Below are 25,614 nucleotides of genomic sequence, written 5' to 3' on the forward strand. Positions count from 1 at the left end.
GACATTGCTTTTTAAAAGACCCTGTTACCAGGACGAAAGGAAAAAGTGCAGATAGGAAAAACAAATACTCGAAGACCACACATTCAACCAAGGACTCATAACTAACTACTCCTAGTCCTCGGTCCCAAAGATTTTAATCCTTTGTTTTCCATTAAAAATTTAGTTTCATATTTTACATTTAAGTCCTTGACTTGTTTTGCCTTTATTTTTGAAAATACCCCCTTTTATACCTTTGGAAACATCTGTTAAAGATAGATTTCATCATTTCATTTAGATAGGTGCAGAATGGGAACCGCTGAGCTGGGGTGGAGTGGACTGGGTTCTCCTAATGCTCAAAGATGTGGCCTGTCTTTCCTCAGAGGACGTCATGGGCTAGAAGCTATAAACAGTAACGCGGGGGGGGGGTGTAAGGTTTTCTTGTGTTCTTTCTATAGGGTACAAAGTGCCCCGAGGTGATTAAGAGATGGGGAGATTTTATATACATACTATTGTCATAATTTTTTTTTTTTTCAAGCTCACTAGTCTGCTTGGCAGTTGGCTATGTTAAAAGCTAACATCAGAGTCTGGGTGGATTTGTCTCATAGGCAATGACTGAGGATCTTAAGGAAAGAGAGAGACTGGATACTCTCATTTGTTAAGCAGACTGGGTGGCAGAACTAAGGTTTTGTTCAGTCTCTCTCTCTCTCTCTCTCTCTCTCTCTCTCACACACACACACACACACACACAATTAGGGGCCTTCATTGAATTACAATTGTACGGACAGAAATAAAAGTCATTTCTCTATCAGAGGATTCATCTAGATGGTTTCTTTTCATTAGAAAGCAGGGATCACTGGGGATTTCCTCTAATTGGATCTTACCTGGAATAGCATATACTATTACCGAAATCTATATTTTCTGCAAACTGGAGCATTTGATCTAGAGCATTTTAGAAGCTTTCTACAGAATCAAGTCAGGAGGCATTTTTAATGAGCGGAGGAAATGAAATATCCAGTCACACTCGCACACACAAAAATACCATGATCTGATTTCTAGGTCACATTTTCCTTTCAGAGGAAACCATTCCTTTTCTTTTTGTTTTTCTTCAATTTTAGTATTTTAATTAAGCTACTGTCTGAAACATGCCCAGATTCCATATCCTGTTTGAGCCATCATATGAAATGACCCACATATATCAAGTAAAGGCTCGGCCTATAATAGACAGAAATAATATGGCTCCTCACGATAGCTTCTTATGTCTATAACCCAGAATCCACTCACCTGATATATGAGAGAGCCAATAGGATCAGGGGTACCTGTCTACCAATCACTGATTTTGATATCACCAGTAGTAAAATGGTTGATGTTGGCTTTTAGCAACCCCATTGCCTGGCTTACATTAACTTTGTGGTCAAAGATAATAATATAGTGATATCTCGGTTTTCTTAGATAATACATCTGAAAACAATTAGCGAAAGCTGAAACCACAAAAACTGAGGCAACTATTTCCATATGAATCAATGTCAATCCAATTACTGTCCGCAGTAATGACTTACATGTAATTGTAGTATTAGCACTTGCAATCAATAAAAAAAGCACAAAAATACTGGAAAGCAATGGAATTGTTTGGCTACATGCACAGGGATGATGCTCACACGAGAAACAATGCCACACTGAGCAGGAGAACGCATGGGTCGCCTTTGTTTCTGCAAAATTAGCGGCGAGGTCACGTGGGCACACTGATGAAATCCGAGGCAACTGAGGAAAACTGAGGCACATTTTTTTCACGGAAAAAATCGACAAAATGCAAAACTGATGATAACTGAAGTCAACGAAAGCCAAGGTATGACTGTACTCGTTTTATTTCCTTGTCAGTGATTTTTGCTGGGAGAAATAGAAGGCGGCAGGAAGGCCAGATGTGAGACAGATTGATTCCGACAAAGGAAGTCATCAGCATGAGTCTACAGAAAGGCTGAGCAGGGATGTGGCCAGGACAGTGTGGACATTAGGCATTCACCAGGAGCTTACTCAAGGGCATGGAACACACACACATACACACTTCACTCTTGGGATAAAATACTCAGTGTAACCCATAGAAATTTAGAAAGGAGTGTAGGATATCCTTGAGAAAGAATAATATAGCTGAATACTTCCATTTTAGACATTAAAAAAAAAATCAAGCCTGACCAGGCAGTGGCTCAGTGGATAGAGCGTCAGACTGGGATGCGGAAGGACCCAGGTTCGAGACCCCGGGGTTGCCAGCTTGAGTGTGGGCTCATCTGGCTTGAGCAAAAAGCTCACTAGCATAAACCCAAGGTCACTGGCTCGAGTGGGGGGTTGCTCAGTCTGCTGAAGGCCCGTGGTCATGGCACATATGAGAAGGCAATCAATGAACAACTATGGTGTTGCAACGAAAAACTGATGATTGATGCTATCACTCTTCGTTCCTGTCTGTCTGTCCCTGTCTATCCCTCTGTCTGACTCTCTCTCTGTCCCTGTAAAAAGGAATTAAAAAAGAAAAAAATCAAGACCCAGAGAGGGTTAATGTCACATTTCAACCATTGTATGATACACATTGTTTTCTCATGTGTTAGTGTCTCTAAAACCGGTATGTTTTTTGTATCATTAATAGTGTCTTACAATGGCTTTGGCCAGGTGGCACTCATGATGTAGTTGCATGATGGAATGCATGAACTTGGTGGCTTTATTGGACAACTGTAACTTTATGTTTCAGTCAATGAACCACTTAAGGATCATTTGAGTAAAGCGTAAGTCCTGCCTGTGGTCCACAAACCTGTTCCAACACCTTCCAGTGAGATGTATAAAGTATCAGCATTACAACTCATGTAACAGGTGTTTGTGGCTTGGGAAGCAACCCTGAAGTTAAGACTAAAGCATTCTTTTTAAGACAAGCTGGCACAAAGGGTAACAATGTTTGAAAAAATTTGCACACCAACTACTCTTAGTAAAACATTCCTTCAGAAAAATTGCCCATGACTCTTACATCTTTCCGTTTTCTTATGCTCTACAACACTAATATGTAAATAATTTGTGTAAGTAAGTCTAAAAGAGCTCCTTCAATAAGCATAAAAATTCTAAATGAGAAGGGAATATTGTGTCATAATTTGACAAACTTTTCTTTCCCAGTGCAACAATCTTTCTCCTAAACAATTATGAATATAATTAGTTCTGATTCATTCATATCCCATCTGTTTTCTTATAAGCCAAGTTATTATCCATTCATACATTCTCTGATGTAAAAGAAAAAACTAAAGTGTCCCAACTTTGATGAAGAAATCTAATCTTTATTTCTATGATGTTAGCACAATATACTCACACAGTAGCTTTGATCTGTACTTAACAAAATACATTATAGCACTTTACAAACTTTATCAGTTTGGAAAACATTGCGTAACATTTTATTAAACACGATAACTTTATATATATTATATATATATTTTCATAACTTTATTTACTTTAAAAAGATAATTACCTCTCTTTATTCAATACTTGGTTGTATCAGTAAAGCACAGCCTAACAAAGGAAGAAGTGCTCTCATTAGCAAGTAAGATAAATAGAACACTAAGAAGAGATACCACCTGTTAGTCTCATATATTTTAAATTAAGGTACCAGTGGAATGTAAACAAACTTTTTGTAATTTTTTTTTAAAAATTTTTTTACAAAAGATGTGTTATCAAATATACATGCAGAGGTCTGAGTTCTAGCAACTGTCGTTTTATTTCCTTAACAATGTGGTACAATTTAAGTCTTTAAAAACTGTAGCCTTTGGCACTTTGAGTAGAAAAAGAATATATCAATATTTATGTAAAGAAAAAAAAACTTCAATGACTAGAGAAGTACTTCAAAATCTTTTGTTAAGAAGTAGGAAAGATTAGGAAACAGACTGCACCTGAAATGCTGCAGCTTTTTAAATTTCTTCTTGTCTTCGGAGTACGAAAATCAGCCCACCTTTTTCTCTCTAGAAACTGGCAAAGGCCAGGGATGTTATCATGGCGGTGGGGCTGAGAAGTGGGGAAGGCAATGTGTTTTTCCCACTCCCCTCTCTGATTAGGACATTGCTCGAAGGGATGGAGTTTTAAATCTGTATTTTATTGCCAGAGTTTTCAGTTCTGCTGGTTTGGGCTGAGTCCCTAATGCTCTGGGTGGGAGGTGGGTTACTCTAGAAAGCCCCGCCCCCTTCCCTGCAGGTGATAATGATGTGGTCCTCTCATCTCTAAACCACGCCTTCCTTTCGTTCTCTCTGGAAACTCCACGGAGATGGGTCAGCCAGCTTTCCTGTTACCCTGTGATGCCCTCAGCAATCACCCAATGTAGGCGGGAATTCTTAAGAAATAGTGTCGAAAGGGTGGGCCTGACACTAAATTCCAAGAACCAAATACTTCTTTATATGTGAAATAAATGTTTAAGTTGGAAACCCCTGAAAATGTTTGGTTTTAATCGTCTTAGCAATAATACGGTTTCCTTGTGTTTAGGCTGAAAGCTCCGTTCAGGAGAGAGAGCGGAAACTGCTGTTCGCACAGGAATCACGGATACTGTGCCTCTTTAGATATTTTGGAGGAATACATTCTTAGTTTATTCTCTGAGATACTTTGATTATCAATTTGCTTTTTTTTTTTTTTTTTTTTCCAGATTCTTGCTGTTGGTGTCCAATTAACAAAAATAGGGAAGAAGGTAAAAACCCATCACTGGTCATCAGAATATCAAAAGAAGTTAATCATCTAGAACTAAATAGAATTTTGGGATTACTTATTAAGATAGCAACCTAAACCAGCTGGTTGGAAACATCTCAGGATTAACCTGACCAACACGGCTGGCAATGGAACCCACAATGTCAAGTTTGGTTCAGATTTCTTGTTTATAAATTCACAGCAATACATTTTGCATAAGGAATGTCAACTGTTATTTTCAAACTTTAGAAATAGAAAGAACCTATCTGTAACATCAAAAAAATTATTTTAATCAATAAATAAAAGCCAAGCCATAAAATATAAAATATGATCACAACAATTTCAAAAGACTCTCTATAAAACACTGTATTTTTTTAAGTTATGCAGATTTACTCACTAAAAACCAGATTCTTCATTAGCAGTCCCTATACTTAAATAAAAAGTAAGCAGCCAATAATAATAATAATAATAAACAAACAAACAAACAAAAACTATGCCGAAAAGTACGAGCGATTCCCTTTTACTGAAAAGATTCCTACATAATTTTTGTGGTTGAAGAAGGCATAAATTTGAAAAAAACAAGTGCAGCACACATTTTCATGTATGAACGGTGACTGAGCCGCTAGGGACAAGCTGCGGGGTGTCCTAGTCTAACACAAAGCGGCCAGTGTCTCCTCAACACGGCGGCACGTCTGGGACAAGGGGTTGCACAGCACGACTGCACAGCTAGAGGGGGCCGGAGAGCTTACAGGGTGGGCGGACTATCCTAGTCGGCACCGGCCGCCTGCAGCGGCGGCAGGTGCGGTTTCTGCAGAACGAATATATAAAACCGCATGGCCTCTGCCGTGGGGGCGGGGGGAACGCGTTCCGGGCCCCCACAGCTCAGTAGAAAGAAAAAAACAAACAAACAGTAAATCCCTCACATTGGCACATTCAGGAAGTGAAGTAGTCTACATGGAAGGAAACCGCTGTCTTTTGCTAACTGCCCTCTTGCAAACCGTTTGGGGGTTCGAAGCCAGGGCCCCGTAAGAAGATCACATTAGTTAGGTTTCTTGCATTGTGCTTTCCCCTCCCCTGGATGTGACATCCGTGACGAGCCTGAGCCCAGCCGTGCTCCGGAGTCATCGCCGAGTCCTGGGCTGGCGGTGGCCGCTGCTCTGGTTGCGGTGACCAGTCCCCCCCCCCCCAGTCCGCGGGAACAGGGCGCGAGCAGAATCAGCCTGTCCGCGTGGGTCTCCCGGGGAGGGCGGCCCCGGGGCCGGGACGGCCGCCCCTGCGCTCAGTCCTTGTAGGCCCGCGTGGGGGAGGTCCCCTTGTAGAAGATGTTCCTGGTGTTCTCGGGGCTGCCGCTCCTCTCGGGGATGAGGATGATGTTGCCCTTCCGGCGGAGGGTGGAGTCGCGGGAGGAGGACACGGACAGCGTCTCCGAGCCCATCTCGCTGCCGTCCACGGGCGTGACGCGGATGGTGGTGACGCCGTGGTGGTGGTGGTGGTGCTCGGTGCCGTCGATGTTGCTTCGCTTGCGGTCTCCGGACCCGGACCCGGACCCGAAGCCGTCCTTGAGGGACTCGCAGCTCTCCGAGTCCCTGTTGAGGTCGTTGAGCTCGTACGTCTGGCGCAGGCTGCCTTTCTCGGGCGCCTTCCACTTCCACGAGCCGCTGCCCTCGCCCTCGGTGGACGGGATCTGGATGACGGGCCTGTTGTTCTCCGGGTGGGCCTCCACCCGCACGATGCCGCCGGGCTCGTGGTCCGTCAGGGCTTTGTAGCGGACGGAGCCGGTGCAGGTGACCGTGCTGCCCTCCGTGCTCTTGGGGCTGCCCTGCAGGACGCCCTGCTGCTTGGACATGGCGATGACCTGCATGATGCGCCGCTGGCTGTTGCTCCGGTTACACGCCACCGTCTTCTCGGCGGCCTTCAGCCACTTGGCCCGGGCCGAGCTGCTCTTGGGGGAGGTGCTGATGGTTTCCTGGGTCTCCTCGGGGATGTGGACCAACTGCGAGGACCCCGGGCGGGACTGGATGGACACTCTCGGTCCCCCCGGCATGCTGTTGTTACACCCGGGGACGGGGACGGGGACGGGGACAGAGCCCGGCTGGATCTTGAGGTACTGGCTGCCGGGGCCGTGGTGGTCTCCGTTCACCCCGACCCTGGACGGCTCTGAACTGGACCTCATTTCGATGGACCGGGGTGGGGACTGTCCAGGCTCGGTCTCCATCACTTGCAGAGACATCTTGCGGCTCTCGTTCTTACTCTTCCACTGGGTGAGGAGCTGCTTGGACCGGGCGGAGTCCATAGAGGCGTGGATGCTGGCGTTTCTTCTGACGGGGTCTTCCACGGACGGGGTGTTGGCTCTCGGCAGGGTGTTGCTGAAGGTGACCATGTTCTCCTTCCCCATGGGGCTCCGGGGGGTGATGATTTCTACATCGGCGTTGGCCCTCTTGAGGTTTGTCAGCGAGCTGGCATCTCGGTGGTTTCGGGCGAGGATGCCCTCCGTGTGGGCAATTCCGTCACTGCTGCTCCCGTTTTTAGCAGATAAAACCCGGCTGGGGTCCTGGTTGAGGTCCGTCAGGGACCTGAGGGTGTCTCTGTGCTGGAGCATACTCTCCTCACTGGGCAGGAAATTCCCCACAGCGTACAGGCCCTAGTGTGGAAGAGAGACAGTCAACACCACACACTAGACACACGGCTGCTCAGACCCTGTCTCCAAGGACCCACAGACGCACATAAAGAAGGTCTGTGCTCTCTGAACCCCACTGACTAATACAAAGAACAAAACACCGACAACCACCATTACTGGGGAGACAGTCTGGGGGTGAGACCACCAGTCACGGAAGGAACCGTTCAGAAACATGGAACCCGGTCCTTTCTGTGGTTCGTTGGATTTCTCTCGCCCTTCTCCATTCCACCAGATGTTTTTGTAAACTTACTCCTCCATACGTTTTGAAAAGAAAAGTTAGACAATGAGAGATCTCTGAATAAATAGTCTTCTGCTTTTCAAAGCAATTCATTTTTCTGGGTTTAGGAATCTCTTATTGAATGACACCTTAGATGGCTTAACCGATTTATTTGACCTTCCGTTTTCAATCATTCCTTATGATGGAAGGTAGAAGTGTGGGAAACAGAGAATATAAATTGTTCATAAACCATGACATCAGGATTTACAATGCAGGGGATGTGTGTGTGTAAAGACAAAATGCAATAATCCTTCTAAAATCACCATTTCTGGTCCACGGTAAGCGTTTAATAAGTTATTTTACCGAAAGCGGGAGACGGGCCTGACCTGTGGTGGCTCAGTGGATAAAGCGTCGACCTGGAACATTGAGGTCACCCTTTTGAAACCCAGGGCTTGCCCGGTCAAGGCACATACGAGAAGCAACTATGAGTTGATGCTTCCTGCTCCTCCCCCCCCTTCTCAGTCTCTCTCCTCTCTAAAATCAATAAATAAAAATCTTAACAACAACAACAAAATGTGGGATATGTGGGTTTTGGCTTAGAATGGATGCAACCAGAGATCTTCTCTTGAACAGAAACTATATTTCAAGTAAATTATTCCGATGCAAAAAGATTCTATGCATGTTCACCATTCTAAACTGTGGTTTCTCAAACAAGAACGAACAGTCCCTTACTCACCAAGTACAGTGCAATCCCTCCTCCTATTAAAAAGCCGCAGTAGACGTCGACGGGGTGGTTCTTGTACTGAGTTATCCGGGTCAGCCCACAGATGATGCCGCAGATGATGAAGGTGAAGACCAGGAGAGGTTTCAGAAGCTTTGAGGAGTCCGTTAAGGTGGAATTGAAGTACATCTTAAAAAACGAGAGACATAAGTTCAGGATGTTAGAGAGGTCATTTCACTGTTAAATTATCATCCAGTAGAAAGATAAACTGGAGAGTCGAACGGATACACTTGACATCAGTTTTACTGTCCCATTCCCCCTGCTCTCTCTACGTTCTATTCCCAGAAAAAAGGAACACGTGACAAAACTCATCAAATGAATCACATCATTTAATTACACGGGAGTCTGAAAAAAAAAATGGAAGCAGTACAATTATCCAGATAACTGTTTAGTCTCCATGTTATTTGTCATAATGTCAATTTGTTCTTTGCATAGAACTGTTGTATTAATCATATTTGTCGACAGTTTGTTACATAGTATTTATCGAGTTGGCACCAACTTGGAACTCACAGTCCCACAAACACTGAAAGCAATGCTTGCCTGTGTAGGTGTGCACGTAACAAATTCTTCCAGTTTTAGAATTTGTCGTTCCCATTGCACTTAACAAATTCTTTCAGTTTTAGAATTGCAGCTCACAATACCCTCTTCGTGAAGTATCTATCCCATTACCCTAACGGGATACCAGGCTAGAGAAATAACAGGACTGTGTAGAAAAATTATTTTCCTATGACACTGTTTTTGGAAGCCTCCAATTGCTGCTTTTGGTGCCTGGTGTTGAATGATTGCTGGGCTCCAGTTTACTGTTCTGTTACCACACAGCTGTGTGATGGAGTTAGGAGGTGACAACACTTACTCCCAGTTTTCTGTAGGACACAGATCAAGGAGGGAGACCAGGTCACTCACCGAGACGTAGACAGCAGCAAAGGCGGCGAGGGTGGCATGTTGAGACGGGAATGATTTCCTGCCAAAGGAAGATATAGTCCGGTTATACAGATACTGCCAACAATCACATCAAGAACACTGTGTGGTTAAAATGTCCAACCTAAATGCCACAAGGCAATAAGCAGTAACTTCAACGTCTGTTTTGTTCTCTGGAGAAATGTCTGAGGAGTAGAGGGCGCACTGCTAACCTCCATTGGAATTGAAGACTAGCGGTGATGCATGTTCCGATAGAAAATGCCGGTAGCCTTGTAGGAGGACATCGCTTTGCCACACCATCAGGGTGACGGCTGGAAACAGAACTGGGGTGGAAGACAGGATAACTGTTCTTTGGAATTAGAATGATGCCAGTTTAAAGGCAAAGTTCATAAAGCTAGGATTTTCAAGTCTTTACATTCCTTTCTGTCCTCCCGGACTATATATATACTTTCATTTACACAAAAACTTAAGACAAAATTACTTTCTCACTGCAATGAGGCTGAATGTGTTTGTTTTTTTTTACACTTTAGAAAGCATAAGAAAAATCTAATTTTAACAAAATGTTTTTCCTGTGTATTCCACTTTAAAATAATGATTATCTCAGGGCTCACAGAGCTTCCCATTTAGTTAAACAATTTAAGAAGCAGGGAGGTAGACAAACACAAAATATAATGGAAGAGATACTGAAAAAGATCAAAGAACAGAAATTGATTTTAATGAATAAAAAGATTGGAAAAAAAGAAAACCCAGTTACAAATAACGTCCTACCTAATGATTTGGTACCCAACTATTCAATACAGACAAGATAAAGTAAAAGGTCTGAGAAAGAATAGAAGACATAGGCCATACATGTAGGTTCAAAACTACTGAATGGACCGCGGGGCACTGAATGTGTATAATTACATAATGTCATGCTCTGATTTTCTTCGAGACTTAGAAACTTATTTTTGACTCTTAAATTTATCTTTGGGAAGTCACTGACTGACAAATACAATTCTTATAATGGTCACTAACTGCCTTTCATATTTCTGTAGCTTATTTCTTTCGAACTTCTACATGACCTCTTGCTGGACCACTTTATTTTTTATTTATTGAAAAAGATTTAGTGCATGGGCAGTTTCTTGAGTTCTTCCATCTCCTACTTTTGAAATGCAAGGTGAGAAGCTACCCAGATCTTCTGGGTTTATTCGCAGAGGACACATGCAATCCCAGATGTTATCTCTTTTAAAACTCTACCAAAAGGGAAAGTCATGTGATTTTTTTTATTTTTATAAAACATATAACAGAGATGTCAATATCATAGCTATTGAGCCTTCCACCTAAGTCAATACAGGGTACAGAACTGACCGTAAGCCATGACTGACTATACATAGCCTGAAAGAAACCGATCGTGATAACCTAAAACCACCGTGAGCGTGGGCCGGGTCGCAAAACACGAATAAGGTCTGGCACTAGGGGGACGCGTGGCCAAACGTGAGGCTGAAACGTGGAGGAAGATAGGGGAGGAGCCACAAGTGGGTTGCCATGGTACGATGACTCATCACTGAATTGGAAAGAAAAACTAGAGCCGGTATCACGATGGCCAAAAACTGCCCCAGGCGCTGCTGCCCCACGCTGCTGGCGGAACGACGCCAACCCTGAGATCGGACGTCCTTCAACCTCGGTTCCTCACCTGCCACTGTTGATAACTGTGAGGTCAGAGCCCGAGCAGATGTCCTCGACGATGTAGGAGTTCTCTTTGCAGGACACGTTCAGGGAGGTGTAGTTGGGCTTGCACACCGTCAGGAAGTAGGGCGCCTGGTAGCCGGTGGACAGCTGGATGATGTCTGTGATCAGAGCGGTGGAGCACAGCCCAAACACGTGGACACCTGCGAGCGAAGGCGAAGGCGTGGTTACCGACCGAGTGGGCGCCCAGCGCCGACGCCGGGTCGCCAGGGCAGCCGGCCACTCTGGTCCCACCGTTTCCTCTGAGTTTACCTCAAGAAGAGGAGAGTATAGAAAATTCCCCAACTTCCAAACAGATACGTAAGGTCAAGATAGTGGTGAGGAGTACCTTCAGAGTAGTAATTTGAGGGTGTTTTTTATTGGCTTGTTTGTTTTGTCAGTTTGGTTGAATAAGGCCACTTCTCAATATTATTAACCACAGGTCACTTGTCGGACATCTGGAACGTGTTAAAGTGACCCATTGGATTACATTTGGGGAATGAAGCAAAATTAAAAATGATTTAACATTGTTTAGCATGTCTGAGCTGGCAGGGCCCTGTCTCCCCGGAAGTCCCTAACTCTCGCCGTAGTCACCAATCCCTAGAGAGTCAGTTCTTCCTTCCTACAGACAAAGTCACACCAGGAATGCTAACGGGAGCCGAGAGGAGGGCGGGTGGCCCCGTCGTGGAAACAGTCCTTCTCTCCCGGGCCCGGGCTTGTGGGAGCCTTCTGGCATGTTTGGAATTCAGAGATGATGCGCTTGTAGCCTCCGGTCCAAATTCTATCCTGGGGCCAGTCTCAAACCACACACCTGCGAACCCCGATGTGCACGCACGCCCTCGGCCACCGTACCCGTGCCAGGCCTCCTCCTGGCCTCACCCCCGGGCGTCTGGCCCTGCTCACGTGCACATGGTCTGAACCCGCCTGTTTTCTCCACATGTCTAATGCCCTCTATTCACTCTGACTCGGCAGCCCGGATTCTGATTCCCGATGGCGAGAGCGCCCGGGTGGTTGACGCGTGGACTCTCCCAGACCCGGATCGCTGGTCGCCACATGACTCTGTTTTGCACCTTCCTTCTCTGCTTTTTGTCACTTAGCAACCACTCTACCTACTCCCTCTCCACACACTCAGCTGGGATTCTGGGCACGGGACGTTTGTCTCTGCCTTCCAGTTCCTCGCAGCACGCCAGGTCTTAGGGGGGAGTGTGGAGAACGAGGTGGGGGGCGGGGACCCATCTGTTTTCACCTTTGGAGGGTCAGACTCTCCAGGCCCACGGAGGACGGGTTTGCAGAGCCCGGGACCCTGTTCTCTAGGGTGCAGTGGCCTGTCCTCATGGTCAGAGGCTCTCAGGGAGGTTGTGTGCCTCCTTCCCACAGCATGTCCTTACAGTCGGGAAATCTTCTCTGAGATCAGCTCTATGTCCTAAAATTTCATTTCCATGCCTTGGCGTGCGACCCTGCTGAGGGACCTATTCTGGTCTTACCGCCTTGCGAGGCCTTGCTCGGCGAGAAGAGTCTGGGGCCGTGACTTCGACCAGACTTTTCCCCAAGTGGGAGAGACAGTGGTATTTAATTATTTACGAAGTACTCGATGAAACTACCTATGCCTTGGAGAGGAGAGGGGATGGGTACGATAACGTCTGACTGGCTCACTGGGAATGCGTGTCAAACATCCAGTCTGAGGCACTGGGGCTTGGCTTCTCAACTCACTGAGAAAACAAAAGGCCCGGGACTCAGAGAACACTCTGGTGCTTCCATGCCAACCAGAAGAGATGAAGGTGTAGACACGGATTCGACGCAGATGCTGGTTAGCCAGGCCTGTGGATTTTCTAACAAGTCTGATAAAACAGAGGAGGTGAACTTGGAGGAAATAGCCAAGGAGCCACAGCTGTGGTGCAGCAGTATATACAGTGACATCTGATGTCCTGCCATTTCTGGATGGAGACTTTCCAGGACAGGGGCCGGGAAACTTTTTGGCTGAGAGAGCCATGAACGCTACATATTTTAAAATGTAGTTCCGAAGCTACTGGCCACACGTGTGTCTATGGGACCCTTGAAGGGCAGCTGCCGCAGTCAAAGAGCTCGATTTTGGTTTATTTCTCTTCATTAGATTTAATTATTTAGAGAGCCATACAATGACCCGTGCACATTACAAATTATCCAATAAAAATTTGGTGTTGTCCCAGAGGACAGGTGTGATTGGCTCCAGCCACCCGCAACCATGAACATGAGCAGTAGGAAATGAATGGATTGTAACCCATGAGAATGTTTTATATTTTTAATGTTATTACTTTTTTTTATTAAAGATTTGTCTGCAAGCCAGATGCAGCCATCAAAAGAGCCACATCTGGCTCGTGAACCATAGGTTCCCGACCCCTGTTCTATAGGATAAATGGAATGGAATCGCCCATGTGACGAAAGTCATTTCTGGCGAGTCACCCCATCACACTGGCCTGCTGACATTTATTCTCCTCTTTAAAAACATGACCACAGATCCGATGGAACCATTTTAAAGTAAGTCTACCTTTCCATAAGAGCTAATTCAAACCTACATTGAAATGCATGGCATGTGAGCTCTCAAAACAAGGAACAATAACTGTACTTTATGTAATACATTTCAGATACAAAGCCCACATTTGGGTGTATTGCCAGGTTGGTTTTTTGTGTGTATAATGTAAAATTCATCATGTACCAGAAATTATGCATCTAAATTATAGCCCAAAGACTTAATATCTGTAATTAAACATAACACGGCCATTGGCAGAAAGCACATTTCCTTTCTTGGCGGTTCCCACACGCACCGACAAATCTGACGGCTCTCCTCAGGAAGGAGTTGAAGTTGCAGCCTCCAGCGTTGATGTTGGGCTCCAACCCGACCCCGCTTCTCCGCTTGGACAGGCAACAGTAGAGGATCCCTTCTCCTACCATAATCTGCAAAGACACGGGCGTTCAGAACGGGCTCAATGGGTGATTCAAGTGAGTGATGAGATATCTCTCAACACGCCGTCAATTCAACAAGCTAAGGACGTGTGATTTCTCAACAGCATCAGAGCAGGGGCCAGTCTCTCCCAGGCAGTCAGGGCCCCGGAAAGAGCACCTGTTGGATCTTCTGAGCCCCTGCGTGCTGGTCAAAGGCGTGATGGCATCCTGGGGCTTTCATACGGTGGCAGCACCCACACGCCGGCCCTTAGCCCAACGACACCTGGTGACTCCTAACTGATTAATGACATGAGGATGGATTCTGCCCTCATCCTTAAAATATTGGCCCTTTGTTTGTTCCTAAAGCCACAAAAACAAGATTCCTGAGGGGGGAAACGATACTATCCAAAGAAGAGCTATTTATCAACAGGATCTGCAATATGGAAACATTTTCTGCCCTGTCCGTTCCGAAGCTACTGGCCACACGTGTGTCTACGGGGCCCTTGAAGGGCAGCTGCCGCAGTCAAAGAGCTCAATTTTGGTTTATTTCTCTTCATTAGATTTAATTATTTAACACCTAGATCAGTCTAGGTTTAAAATGAAGAAGCCACGTGTGGCCAGTAACGCTCATATTGGAGAATGCCGGTGACAGGAGAGTCTAGGTAAGCGGTGACTTTGGAAATGGAAACACCCTGGGGACACTCGGAAGGGAATCACTGATGTGGCTGACCTCGTTTCGGAAGAGTTGCCCATTCCCACAGGGTGGTGTTTCCGAAGTCTAAGCTATTTAGAAAGTGTGTTTACCATGGACGGAGAGCCACTGCTGTAGGAACCTACGACATGGGGCATGAGTTCCCGGGTGGGAACTCAATATCATGAGACCCACATTGATTATGTCCCCTTGTCTGTGGCCCCCTGGCCACCTGCCTTTCCCTTGGGCACCGCTCGATGACAGTGCACGTCCGGCACGCCCCTGGTTGTCTCTCACTGACCGGGACTGACTGGGACCCTTGGAGAGAAGACCTGTTTCCCTCTCCCTTCTCTCCTCACTGCCCAGCACCGTGCCTGGTCCTGTGGGACCCGCACTGTTCCCTTCACTGTGGGGTACTCGTCAGCTGATGACCCTGGACATTTGGGCTATTAGTCACTCTGTGTAAGGGAAGCAAGACCCGAATTTAGGGGCTTTACTTATGCAAAAAATCTGCAGTATTTGGGATTACGGTGGCAAAGAGATGATTAAATTTGGGGTTATTGTGCCTGAGAGATTGTTGTGCAATTAGAATTGGTTTGTATAAACACAAGGAGCTGAGAAAAGTGTGTGTGTGTGTGGGGGGACGGGTGCAAGAGATACTGGCAGACCCTTTAACATAAACGGTCATGCCACTTGAAGGGTTATAACCGTGATTAAGGCCCAAAGAGACTTTCCAGGGCAAGTTCCCAGTTCTCAGTACTAGCTTCCCCCTTTTTTTATGAAGTGTTTAAAACAATAGGCTTTTAAGAACTCATGACAGGAATCCTACGACCTTCTGCTTCAAATGGTCAATCTGCTGTATCTGGTTCTGTAGGTATGGGGGGGCACAATTAAAAAAGAATTGTGATTTGCATAAAAACAATTTTCATAATGGAATACTACCAATAATCACACATGTCTGAAAACCAAGTAGCATAATGATAACTTTTAAGATCAATTGTAGAGAAAGAATCAGAATGGTTTTTTTTTTTTTTTTAAATCACTGAATGTTGAGCTGATTATACATCTTGAAAAATATGGCCCTACATTATCGCTGTAAGCTAGGCGTGGACACACAGCAGGTTCTATATCCTGCCCCACACAGCACGTGCGCAGAATAATATGATATAAAGGTTGTCTCCAATCGATCACTTCAGGAAAATTAACCACGCGTTCCTGACACGCGTTGTTGTATGTCTAAAAGAGATAAAGTTTATCTTCACTTCTTCCATAACCAGTCTGTGAATAATTTTCTTTCTTTGTAATTCTATCTGTAGTGACACACATCTTCTTGGTAAATGCTAAATTACATAAGAATCTGTTTGTACAGTGCCATTAGGAAAATGTATCTCAACACACAACACAACAGCCATTCTCTCAAATGACCTTGAGATTTCAGGAGTTCTACGTTAGTGGCTTAACAGGCTGCAAATGCGTATGTCAATAGCGTGCTCTCACACTATTTGGCTTGATTATAGATAGAGGGTTTTTGGGGGTTTTTTGTCAGTATTTTGATATCACCCAACTGTCCCCTCTCTCTAAGGAGCACATCAGTTTTTTTCTCACATGTCTATGTGTTTAACCTTGATCTGTATGTCATTGCATGGATTTTCAAAATGATTTCCTTTGGCTGAAAGGTAGAATTCTGCTCTGGGGAAGGAGGGATGCTTCCCGATGTATTTCCAAAGATGCCTGCCGGTTTTCTTGTCTGTAATGGCACATGGTCAGGTTGCAGTATGGTTTTAGGGAGTAGGCTTTGATGACAATCAAATTATTTGTCTCTGTTGTCATTTGCAAGGAGAAACAGTGTGTGACAAGTATCTTTCCACAATACTCGGTCTATGCCGTATACAAGCCTGAAAAGGAATAACACAATTTTTTTTTTTGCATGTCAGCTATCATGGACAGGTCTTTGGAAGAGATTGTGGGGCGACCCTGCTTTAGGGGACATGCAGACAGGAAGTAGATAGCTTCTTGTTACATGGGCACTGACCTGGGATTAGTAGCCTCACTGGCAGAACTCTCAATCCAAAAAGTCTTTCTTGTGAATACACCAAAGCAAAACAACAAAAAACGGTGTTGCATTTATCAGAGTATCTTTAGAGGGTAAACTTGCGACGAAAGTCTTTAGGGAACGCTTATGCATTTGAGTCTTGTACATTTTGATTATGTGGTCTCCTAAAGCGGAGGTCACCTTCTAAGAACTATAATCAAATTCGGACAGAATTCTGTACAATGGGATATACGTATCCCTTACTAACATGTAATAAAACGTTAGTCACTTCCAGGGGAAAGAACGTGCACATTTTTTCCGTTCATGCAGCTTTCATGAAGTTGTGTTAAACCCAGATATTCTGCATTGCTGTCCCTGAAAATAAATCCCCAGGGGTCGGGACGGAATGCTTGTTTCATTACCGCCCCAACGTAAACAGAAACTGAATACTAAGAATGAGATTTTCCATTTTAAGGGCAATTTTAGAGTGATCAGAATACGCACTTCACAGACATGAAAGGAATTTTTATAGATTCTCACACAACACCAGGGAGACGAGTGATTTTGAAAACATCCCTCAAAGCTTAGAAAAAAAAAACCTGAGAAGCCCACACCAAAGGATTTGTATGTAAATCCCTGCACAGAAAAGCCAGCTGAGCTTCCTCTGGCTCACCTAAAGGTCCTTGGAAAGAATACTGCAGATGTGAGGTCTTTGGTTTGGCTATGGCTTCTCCCCACAGGAACGGGTGACGACAGGAAGTGCCTCTCACACACCTGGGCTCTTAAAGGCCACACCCAAACGCAGGGCTCACCTGGCCGCTCGTGACCTCCCCCACCCCTCCATCTTGGAACAGGTTGATGCCACCATAAGGATAAAAGAAAATGGCATTCTTTCAAGTCAAAGATTAGAGTCTGTTACTTTCACTTTAAGGAAGAGTAGGGGAAGGGGCTAGAGCAACATTTTCAACCTTTTCCATCTCACGGCGCATATAAACTAATTACTGAAATTCTGCGGCTCATCAAAAAAATGTATGTTATTTTTTGCCGATCTGACAAAAAAGAAATCAGGTATCATTTTGATTCATCCATACCAGACAGCTGTTGTGGGGTTAGCTGTTGTCATTTTTTTGTTGTTGTTGACGGTTGAAGAGAAAAGAGGTCAGTGCCCCCGATTAAATAGTAAGGTGTTGTATGTTTTAAAAAATTATTTGGCCTGACCTGTGGTGGCGCAGTGGATAAAGCATCGACCCAGAACTCTTGAGGTCGCTGGTTCAAAACCCTGGGCTTGTCTGGTCAAGCAAGGCACATGTGGGAGTTGATGCTTCCTGCTCCTTCCCCCTATCTCTCTCTCCCTTTCTCTCCTCCCTCTTTAAAAATGGATAAATAAAATCTAAAAAAAAAATAATGATAGTTTGGCACACTGGTTGAAAATTACAGGGTTAGGGCAGGCACATGTAGTGAGATTAGAGACAGCATTATGGTTCCGGAACATGAAGACTGTAAATGTCATAGGACCCATGTTGAAAAGTAAGAGTATGTTTTGAGAGAAGGCTTTAACAAAGGTAAAAAGGAAGTTAGAAATCTATAAGATGTATGACACACGGTTGGAGTGGAAACAAATAAAGATGAGGTAGGATTTGGTGTCAGCAAACTCAATTTGTTTTCCTATCGGGTTGTTGACCCCAAACCTGTCAAAGCAGCAGGGACAAGAGGCAGGCTGGAGCTCTGATATTCCCTGACTGTTCCTCTCGGGCCGTCAGAGGCAGGCAGCAGCTACAGAGGCCCTGTGAGGGCCCAGCTGGACAATCGGGGTCCCTGCACAGAGAGCTGACCCCGGGCTGCTCCCCAGGTCGGAGTGCAGAAGGCAATCATGGCAGAGTGGTTCTTTTCTCCCTCAGGGCTCGAAAAAAGAAAACTTTGACCCAGAACCATCTCCCACCCCCCAGAAAGCATCCTTAAATTGCATATTAAGAGTTTATTCTGGAAGCCCTGGCCAGTTGGCTCAGTGGTAGAGTGTTGGCCTGGTGTGTGGAAGTCCCGGGTTTGATTCCTGGCCAGGGCACACAGGAGAAGCGCCCATCTGCTTCTCTACCCTTCCCCCTCTCCTTCCTCTCTGTCTCTCTCTTCCCCTCCCACTGCCAAGGCTCCATTGGAGCAAAGTTGGCCCGGGCGCTGAGGATGGCTCTGTGGTCTCTGCCTCAGGCGCTAGAATGGCTCTGGTTGCAACGGAGCAATGTCCCAGATGGGCAGAACATCTCCCCCTGGTGGGCATGCCGGGTGGATCCTGGTCAGGCGCATGCAGGAGTCTGTTTCTCTGCTTCCTCGCTTCTAACTTTGGGGAGAAAAAAGAATTTATTACGGGAAATGAGTGAGTCAGAGAAGCAGAAACACAGTGATGAGGCCAAGGTCACTGCCCCCAGGACCTGTGACGGAGTCAGCAAAGGGACCAGTGCAAGTTCAGTGGTGCTGGGGTGTGTGTGTGTGTGTGTGTGTGTGTGTGTGTGACACAATTAGTCGGGCTTTCCTGGCTCCTCCCTGAGATACTCGGGGAAGGAAGGCTCAGAGATGCATGAAAACAAGCCACCCTAACGATTAACATCAGCACAGTCTTCTCAGCCGACTCAGGAACATTGGTGCAATATTTTAATTATTTTGTTTCAAACAAATCCCTCAACAAATTTGTCCTCTGCACCCCAACTAGGAGAAATGCTTTCTGGTGTAATAGGTTTAAAGCATTTATTCATTTTGATCTTGTAAAAGGACTGGATGAAAAGGAGTTTTCATAAATCTTTAAAGAAAGGACAGGGCAATGCGGCTGTTATTTTGAGCAATACAGCACTTTAATTAATTTTATTATTTTTTTTTAATCTGAGCCTCAGCTGCTTTCCAAAGACATCACTGATAGTTCCAATCACTCTGGAGTTACTGGAGCTCAAATATCTCATTAATTTTCAAAGTATTTGGGGATCTTTTAAGTATGATAAAGTTCTTCGGAAAATTAAGTTCTCATTTTATCTTCTGAGAGCATCTGATGTGATTTATTTGTAGTACAAACAGCATGTTATGATGATTGATACGGGGAGAAATACTATAAAAAAACACACCCGCGGCTAACGGAAGGACAGACTTCAGAAGGTCTCTGCAGAGGCTCTTCTAGAACTGCTGGTGACCTGAGCCAGGACAAACCAGGGCATTAGGGAGTGTTGTAGAACCGCCATTTATATACAGCTTTTTATTTAACAAACATTTCCTGTGGCCTGCATGGTCACGAGAAAACCAAAGAAAGAGTTTCTCCCGTTAGAAATAAATACTGCCAACCGTGCAACATGTTTATTGTCCTTTAGGTAGGGTTCTGGGGGCACAAGAGATAGTAGAAAAGGCTGGCCAATCTTAGTTATTAAAGAATTTACCGAAAAGTGTGTTACTCACCACGTGTCTGTTAGCACACTAAAAATAACTACGTTTTTAATTCAGTGTCATAGGTGAGGGCATTTCCTTATGTTACATATTTTAAAATGCAAGTGTCCTGTTTTGAAACTAAAGTATTCTGTGTGTGTATGTGTGTGTGTGTGTGTGTGTGTGTGTGTGTAACATGAGTTATGTCCTCTTTACAGGAGCTGAGGCACAGCGCTCATAATAAAAGTGTTACTCTAGTAAAGGATGAAACATTAAGAGATAGTAACACTTTCGAGAAGAGTCTGTTGGCTGTATTCTCGTTTGTTTTCCCCGCTGTTCCCCATATTTCAGATCCCCCATCAACACACGAAAAATGCATTCATGAGGAAGTGGACCAGAAATGTCATATTAGCTACTCCGGAATTATGCAGTTACTTTTTTTCCCCCCTCAGAATGATTTATCAAAGTAAACATTAGAGAACAATTCCTGCAATTACATAATCTTCTGTAGCTATCAGCGCCAGTTGATAGTTTTAAAGTGTTACATAGTCCCCCACCAGGCTGTCAAAGACACGATCTTTCTGCTCCCAGATGCAGAGTTCACTCTTGGTTACTTCTGTACACCGGTGCGTCCCTCCTTAGTTCGCTGGGACTGACAAACACAACGTGGGGGTTAGTTCTTACCGTAATCGCAGGTCCGGCAAAGGCCAGGCTGAGCAGCATGAGGAAGGGGATGGCCTCCTGGGTGGGCTCGATGTAGGGCATGCTGAGACTGCGGTCATAGCAGCTAAACCCCGAGTGCACGGGTTTGAAGACATCCGTGAGCTCGAGGAAATACAGGCTCACCACCGACGACGCCAGTATAGGCAGCTGAGGACGAAGGACAGAAAGGATCGCTGTATTCTTCAATACAGGCCATCCACAGGACGCGTCCGCCATGCAGTAGGAGACACGTGTATTTCCCCCCTTACTCTCACCGCTTCTCGCCAATCACAGAGTTACTTACGGTCATTCCTAAGGACTACTGCTTCCGCCCTCGAAGCGTTAGCTCCACCCATCTCATCCACCTCGGCCGGCGGGCGGCTAGGAGCCCGAGGTCCCTCACCTTCACTCTTGGATGGCCTCCCACCTGGTCTCCTCCTTCCACTCTTGCGCTCTGACCACATCCTAGAACATGTCCCTTCCTATCTCCACTGTTCCAGTGGTTCCCATTCTGATCCAGATGTCACACCGCGGAGGGCAAGTTTCTGCATGGTCTGGCCCTTGCTTCAGGGTCTTACACCTTCCGGCACCACATCTATCCCACTCCCCAGGTCCCCGCCCACTCCAGTCCAATTGGTCTTGGCTTTTTTTTTTTTTTTTTTAAATTGAGATATAATAAACAGGTAACATTATATTAGCTTCAGGTGTGTAACAGAATGATTTGATATCTGTATACAGGTATATTGCAAAATGATTACCACAGTAAGTTTAGCCAACATCCATCACTACACAGAATGACAAACTTTTTTTCCTTGTCATATTCAACAATATCTGGAATGAAGATTGGTTTATAAATATTAGTATTATTAAAGTCGTTGTTGCTGTTAATGCTGTTATAACTCTTAATAATAAGGTACCTGTCAAATGTCACGTTTTTCATAATGCCTCACCTGGCAATTATTTTTGAGAGTAATTTCCTCACTTTTAACTTCCCAGAACTTCTTTTCAGGAAATTATTGTGCTTTGTTCTTTACTGGCGTTATCTGTCACAGATGCATTAATAGTCTTTGCTCTGCTCCCCAAACAAAAATCTCCTGAAGGCACAGGCCTAATTGTACTTATTTCTATGTTTCTACTACCAATATACATCATAGCAACTTCCAAGTATCTATGCACATATATACACATAATATATTCACATGAGTTTAAATAATTTCTTTTGCTAATATTATAAATCTTAGTCTTTTTAGACATTAGTTTTCTTGAAACTTCCAAGAAAATAATGCCATTTTTCTATCCATGATTTTTTTTGTTTCCATATTAGGATTACATCTTTCTTCCTTTATGATGTTTGTTTCTCTGACTTTTTAAAAAAGTATCTTTTACTCTGTCTTTCACATCTTGTTTTTAAGAGTGATTTGAACAGCTTGACCAGACAGTGGTGCAGTGGATAGAGCGTCAGACTGGGAGGCAGAGGACCCAGGTTCGAGACCCGGAGGTTGCCAGCTTGAGCGCGGGCTCATCTGGTTTGAGCAAGGCTCACCAGCTTGAGCCCAAGGTCACGGGCTCGAGCAAGGGGGTTACTCACTCTGCTGTAGCCCCCCTGGTCAAGGTACACATGAGAAAGCAATTAATGAACAACTAAGGTGTCACAATAAAGAATTGATGCTTCTCATCTCTCTCCCTTCCTGTCTGTCTGTCCCTATCTGTTCCTCTCTCTGTCTCTCACTCTGTCTCTGTCACACACACACACACACACACACACACACACAAAAGAGTGATTTGAACAAAATATTTATACTATTTAGGGGAAAATAATTTATTCATTGTTTTCCTCTACTGTATTTCATATTGGACAGTGCCGTGAATTAAATTACAATGTTTACTTCTAACATACTTATTTTCAAAGATATCTTCCACCTTTGAGATGCTCAACAACAGAACTTTATTTTTAAATGTAAGAAATTTAACAGATGGTCTGCGCTCATTTTGGCATAGATATATACATAATAAAATTGCATAGACATCTTTCGAGTGCACTTAAAACGAGGTTTAAAAAGAGATTTAAAAAGGTTTATGTAACCATGCATGAGAAATTTTATTCTCTACTTATGTTGTAGTCAAGAAAAAGGTATGAACCACATTATTTTTATGCTTTAATACAGAGGAGGAAAATTACCTGAAACTTAGGAAAAACGGTTTTCTTCGGAAAGAAAAGATTGAGTCTTATAATTACCATCTGCTCAGGGACTTGTGAGTAATAATAACAGAGCAATTTTTAAAGTGAAAATTATAACAGCTTTAGAGAACAGGGCAAATGAAAGAAATGTGTTCCAAAGAATTATTACATTTGCCAGATAATACCGATTATTTACATCGGTTTTAAAAAGAAAAACAATTTCCAGTGCATATCAATTGTTCCGAAGCATTTTATGGAACCCATGGCGACGACACTTTCTCTAGGTCAGGTAGCTTCTTATTTTTAGCACCGTTGATAAGAAGGAAATCTTTGCTTCTCATCTGAGAGTTCACTTTGCTCTCAGCCTGGAGTGATACAGTTCAATTGCTTCCTTTTTCACAGCCATGGTGAATTCAGAGTTTTCGGAGATCCTCTTAAACTGGAGGGGATCATCATCAGAAAGGGCCAATGAATGTACAATATGTGATATCCATGGCTTATTTATTTATTCATTCAATAAATACCTATTTTGAGCCTGCTAGGGCCGGGCATTGGTTTTGTCCAGTTTTGATACAACCAAGTCCTTAATTGTCATGAAGGTTTCATTCTTGCTGAGGAAGAGAAGACTTGAGAAATTATAGTAATAGTATATATCCTCTGAAGACGAGAAAACAGAGGACTGAGGTAATTGAGTAACTGGACTGCTAGTGTAGAGCAAGGGAGACCTACCTAAGTGGGTGCACTTAAACAGAGCCTTGAACGGGCAAGATTGAACCAACACTATGAGAAGCAGATAAAAGACACAGTCCGAAGGGAGCCGTGATACAGGATGAAGTCCTCGGAGAGGTGGGTTTAGGACCGGAGTATGCAGAGAATTGAAAGCCATGGCAGAAGTTAGTATGTTACCCAGAGTATGTTTGGAGACACTGTATAATAGGACTTGAAAGAATATCTCACAACGACCAGTCTGGCAGTTGGGCTGAGGATGATGGTGGTGGGTCAAAAGCAAAAAGAAGGCGAAAATATAGAAGGTCCTCCAAGACTCGACAGATGCTTATTATTAAATACCTAGACTGTGCTGGGTGCCGCTCTGGGTGTTGTGAGGACTCTAGCAGTAAATAAAATAGAGAAAACCGCTTGGACTCATGGGGCTTAGAGGCTAGGGGGGCGTGGCAACTGCAGTCACCCAGGCTAGAGATGGTGGCAGCTTTTATTCGAGTGGAGACAGAAATAAAGAGACAGGACTTGTCGACGGGCCGGTTACTGAAGAGCAAACAATAAAGGTGAGGTCAAGAATTTGGGGCTTAAGCTGTTGGGCCAGTGATGTCATTTGTTGCGATGAGGATGGCGGGGAGAAGCTTGAGCCGGATCTGTCTGGCAAATTCTACACCTGAGATGCCTCAGCATTGTCAACATGTCGCTGTCGAAAGCGAGATGCCAACCGGGGGTCACAGAGAGGCCCAGGCTGCCTCGGAGGGGCTGTCCGTCACGGGACAGGAGGATTTCAACAGCATCGCCCCACTTGTGAGGAACGTCTGCACGAGAAATTTCAGTTTTGATATAAATCATGTCCAGAGAAGTCAAAGAATGTAACTGGGTACATTCATTGCGCTCATACTCAAAAGATAGTCTAAGAGAGGGAGAATTTTTTAAAAAAATATTAATAACACATTTAAGATGGAAGGTTGGGAACTTAACCAGGCAAGTGTCCCCAAATTACATAAATGTGAAATTTACAACATTAATACGATACGTTGAAAGGAAATTCAAACCGGAAGAACTATTAGCAGATTGGAGTGACTTTGTTAAAGTTTGTGGCCAGTAAGGAGTTTGTCATAGGTCAACAACAATGATAGCATTTTTCATTTCCTACAGTGCAATCTTTAATGACCTTCTTTAGTACTTTTTGGCTTGTAGCTAATGCAGATAAATGTTCCCTTTAAATAGTGACAATAACAATAACTAATAGTAGATGAGAGGGCTTCATAATTTAAAAAACCACTTCATCCTAATTGTAGCATATTTAGATTAATGTCAACGTATCTTAGAAATACAGGTTAAAAAAACAACAACAACGCTAACACGTGTAGTGCCATTAAGAATAGGTCAGAATGAGTCCCTGTGTTATTCAAGGTCTAGAAATCGAAACCAGTCTTCACAAATAAAATGGTTGTGGCTGGCACGACATGCATAGATATGAAATAAAACAGGGCAGTATGATTTTGGGGGGGATCCTTTTTGTCCCCTTATCTATTCCACTAGCTTCTGGGATCAGGAACAAGTCACTTCCCCTTCCTGGGGACCTCTCACACTGCCACAGAGTTCTGAAGGTCTCCTTGGCTGTCCTCGCTCACACCATCGCTAACACACATACCATGTTAGTTTCACCACTTCTATTCCTTCCATAGTTTGTCCCATCCATCCATGAATATTCACAACGTCCTTGGGCATTTTAAAATAAATTTCACGATGCAGTCCCTGATCCAGAGAAGGGACACGCTCCACCCTTCCCTAATCCCCCCGGCTTCCCAGTCCGGGCCAGTAACCGGAATGTGATCTGTTCATTTCCCAGAAGCACGGCCCGCTCCAGCCGGCTGCCTCTGGCACACGTCACCATCTGGCACCGGCCGAGTGCTTTCCAGGAAAGAGCAGCCCTGGGCGGGCTGCAGTGGAAAATGCCAGCTCGCAGGGCAGACGGGAGAGGTGGCCATGTGTGCGAAGGCAGTGACG

The 25,614-nt window shown here is 44.5% G+C and overlaps 1 protein-coding gene across 1 annotated transcript in view; it reads right to left on the bottom strand.

Moving 5' to 3' along the window:
* Positions 1 to 4,601: 4,601 nt before the first annotated feature.
* PLPPR4 (phospholipid phosphatase related 4) overlaps positions 4,602 to 25,614 on the bottom strand; it is a 33,771-nt gene continuing 12,758 nt past the window's right edge. Inside the window, exons 2-7 of the mRNA XM_066247172.1 lie at positions 20,688 to 20,873; positions 13,767 to 13,896; positions 10,934 to 11,129; positions 9,247 to 9,304; positions 8,299 to 8,472; positions 4,602 to 7,309 (exon numbers count right to left, since the gene is read on the bottom strand). Of these exons, the coding sequence (XP_066103269.1) occupies positions 5,948 to 7,309; positions 8,299 to 8,472; positions 9,247 to 9,304; positions 10,934 to 11,129; positions 13,767 to 13,896; positions 20,688 to 20,873 (2,106 nt within the window). The 3' untranslated portion in view covers positions 4,602 to 5,947. The remainder of the gene's footprint in view (positions 7,310 to 8,298; positions 8,473 to 9,246; positions 9,305 to 10,933; positions 11,130 to 13,766; positions 13,897 to 20,687; positions 20,874 to 25,614) is intronic.

This window comes from Saccopteryx bilineata, chromosome 11 (assembly GCF_036850765.1).
Source record: "Saccopteryx bilineata isolate mSacBil1 chromosome 11, mSacBil1_pri_phased_curated, whole genome shotgun sequence".
NCBI classification, from domain to species: Eukaryota; Metazoa; Chordata; class Mammalia; order Chiroptera; family Emballonuridae; genus Saccopteryx; species Saccopteryx bilineata.